We start from the raw sequence: 2,322 nt of genomic DNA, 5'->3' as shown, positions 1-2,322 counted from the left end.
TTATCCCACCTTGGTGTGAGGAATGGCTTATTTGTGATGACCACATGTGGGAATAGTTCAACCGCCACTAGAAACCCCAGAAGGGTTTTGGTTTTGTATTATTTTATATAGATACACTTTTTTCTTTTATTGTAAAAGTAAATGCAACACGTAAACATTCAGGACTGATCCCAATCTTTTGGAGCCAGCTTTTCTGGGGTCAGGGAGGAAATGTTGGTTTGAATCACCACACATTCATCTCACTGGAATGACTAGAGCCCCCCAGTCACCTGACTACAGAATAGTACAGGACTGCTCCTGGGAACACAAATAGGCTCTCTTGCCTCTCTTCATTGGTCACGCCTTAGCATGGCTCCTCCCTATCCCCCTACTCCAGCAGGTCCTTAGTAATAAACAAAGCACTAGCGAAAAAAAAAAAACTGGAGTTACTACCTCTGGACTCTCTTCCCGCAGCCTTAGACTAAGGACCCTTACCACAGGGTCCTGACTAGATTGCATGAAGGAAGTGGGTACAAGAGACAAAATGGCTAAAACAAAATTGGAAGCCACTAGTCCCCATCTGCAGCTACAACCTAAAATGCCTACAGATGTGGTCAGTGTGACGTGTGCAGAGGAGAGATGCAGAGAAATGGGACGGGCAGGGAGGGTGTCCTTGGGAAAGTAGTCTGCCTGCTCGCCTTCACTTCTTGGCCTTGCCCTGAGCAGCCACGGCCTCCATGGCTTTACGCACGGTCTCTTCATCCCCCAGGAACTGCATGGGCTTGATGGGCTTCAAGTTCTTGTCCAATTCATAGACAATGGGAATACCAGTTGGCAAGTTCAGCTCCATGATAGCCTCTTCAGAAAGACCCTCCAGATGTTTGACAATGCCCCGAAGACTGTTGCCATGGGCTGCGATCAATACCCGTTTCCCCTCCTTGATCTGGGGGACTATTTCTTCATTCCAAAAGGGCAGAGCTCTGGCAATAGTGTCCTTCAGACTCTCACAGGAGGGTAGCTGATCTTCAGTGAGGTCTGCATACCTGCGATCCTTACTGATGTTGCTGTAGAAGGGATGGTCGGGCTCCATCGGTGGTGGTGGGATATCATAGGAGCGCCTCCAGATCTTGACCTGGGCCTCGCCATGCTTGGCAGCAGTTTCTGCTTTATTAAGGCCAGTCAGACCCCCATAATGACGCTCATTGAGACGCCAAGTCCTCACTACAGGCAGCCACATTTGGTCAATGGCATCTAGCACTGTCCAGAGGGTCCGAATTGCTCTCTTCTGCACTGAGGTGAAGCAGATGTCAAACTCATAGCCAGCATCTCGCAACGCCTGCCCGCCGCGCTTCGCCTCCTCGTGCCCCGCTGGGCTCAGGTCGGCGTCGTACCAGCCGCTGAAGCGGTTCTCCAGGTTCCACGCGCTCTCGCCATGCCGGATTAGCACCAGCTTGTAGGCGGCCATCCCTTTTCACATTTTTTTTCTGTGAACCTAGGTGTGGATTTCTTCTGGTTAATCCTGTTTAGAGTTCATAGAAATTCTTGAATTTTAAACTTAATCTTTTATAAGTTTTGGGACAATTCTCAGTTATTATCTCTTTAGATATGTCTCCTCTTAGTCTCTCTCTCTTCTTCTTGGATCCAGTTATATCTGTGTTTTCTTTTCACAGTTTATCCTTTATGTCTCTTACACTTTCACCTATAATTTTCATTCTTTTACTCTTTGTGCTTCATTTTCAATATATCTTTTGTTCTAATGGGTCTAAGCTGAGTTTTAATTCCAGCTATTAAATTTTTATTTCTTGGGTTCTATTTGATAACATTTTCAAGTGTTTCATTCTCTATTTCTCCCCAAATGTGTAATCCTATCTTTTAACTTCTTGAACATGGTAAACATACTTATTTTAAAGTTTATTTCTGATAACTATCATGGACTCTGAGGACCTGCTTCTGTTGTCTATTGTTTCTGCTGGTTCTCAATTATGTTGTCATATATTTTGGGGTACCTTGTTATTTTTTATTGTGTGTTAGACATTGTATTTGAAAATGCTTATAGAAATAATTGGATACCTACAGTAATATTATCATACTGCATAATAAATTTATTTTTTTTTCTGCCACGTTCTGGGATACTAGCAATCCTGAATAATATATTTTTTAATTAATTTATTTATTTTTGTAACAGATGTTTCTCCTTTTCCCCCACTGATTCCCCCCTCCCCTCTCTCCCTGCCCTGTCCCCAGCTTTATTGCCCATGTCCATTGTTCATGCATACATGCATATTAGTTCTGTGGTTTATCTCTCTCCCACCACCCCCTCATCTGGGGATTGTCAGTCTGTAC

The 2,322-nt window shown here is 44.1% G+C and overlaps 1 protein-coding gene across 1 annotated transcript; it reads right to left on the bottom strand.

Annotated features, from left to right (window-relative positions):
- Nucleotides 1-407: 407 nt before the first annotated feature.
- On the bottom strand, nt 408-1,444 carry LOC118625836 (phosphoglycerate mutase 1). Its single transcript, XM_036255027.1, has one exon. The coding sequence runs from the start codon at nt 1,442-1,444 to the stop codon at nt 680-682; it is 765 nt and encodes a 254-aa protein (XP_036110920.1). The 3' UTR covers nt 408-679.
- Nucleotides 1,445-2,322: the final 878 nt, after the last annotated feature.

The sequence above is a fragment of the Molossus molossus genome, unplaced genomic scaffold (assembly GCF_014108415.1).
Source record: "Molossus molossus isolate mMolMol1 unplaced genomic scaffold, mMolMol1.p scaffold_m16_p_11, whole genome shotgun sequence".
NCBI classification, from domain to species: Eukaryota; Metazoa; Chordata; class Mammalia; order Chiroptera; family Molossidae; genus Molossus; species Molossus molossus.
Note: the sequence above shows the minus strand (reverse complement) of the source record. Positions and strands in the feature narration are given on the sequence as shown.

Excerpts from the sequence above, each read along its gene's own strand:
- LOC118625836 (XM_036255027.1), bottom strand. The coding sequence starts at position 1,444 with ATGGCCGCCTACAAGCTGGTGCTAATCCGGCATGGCGAGAGCGCGTGG.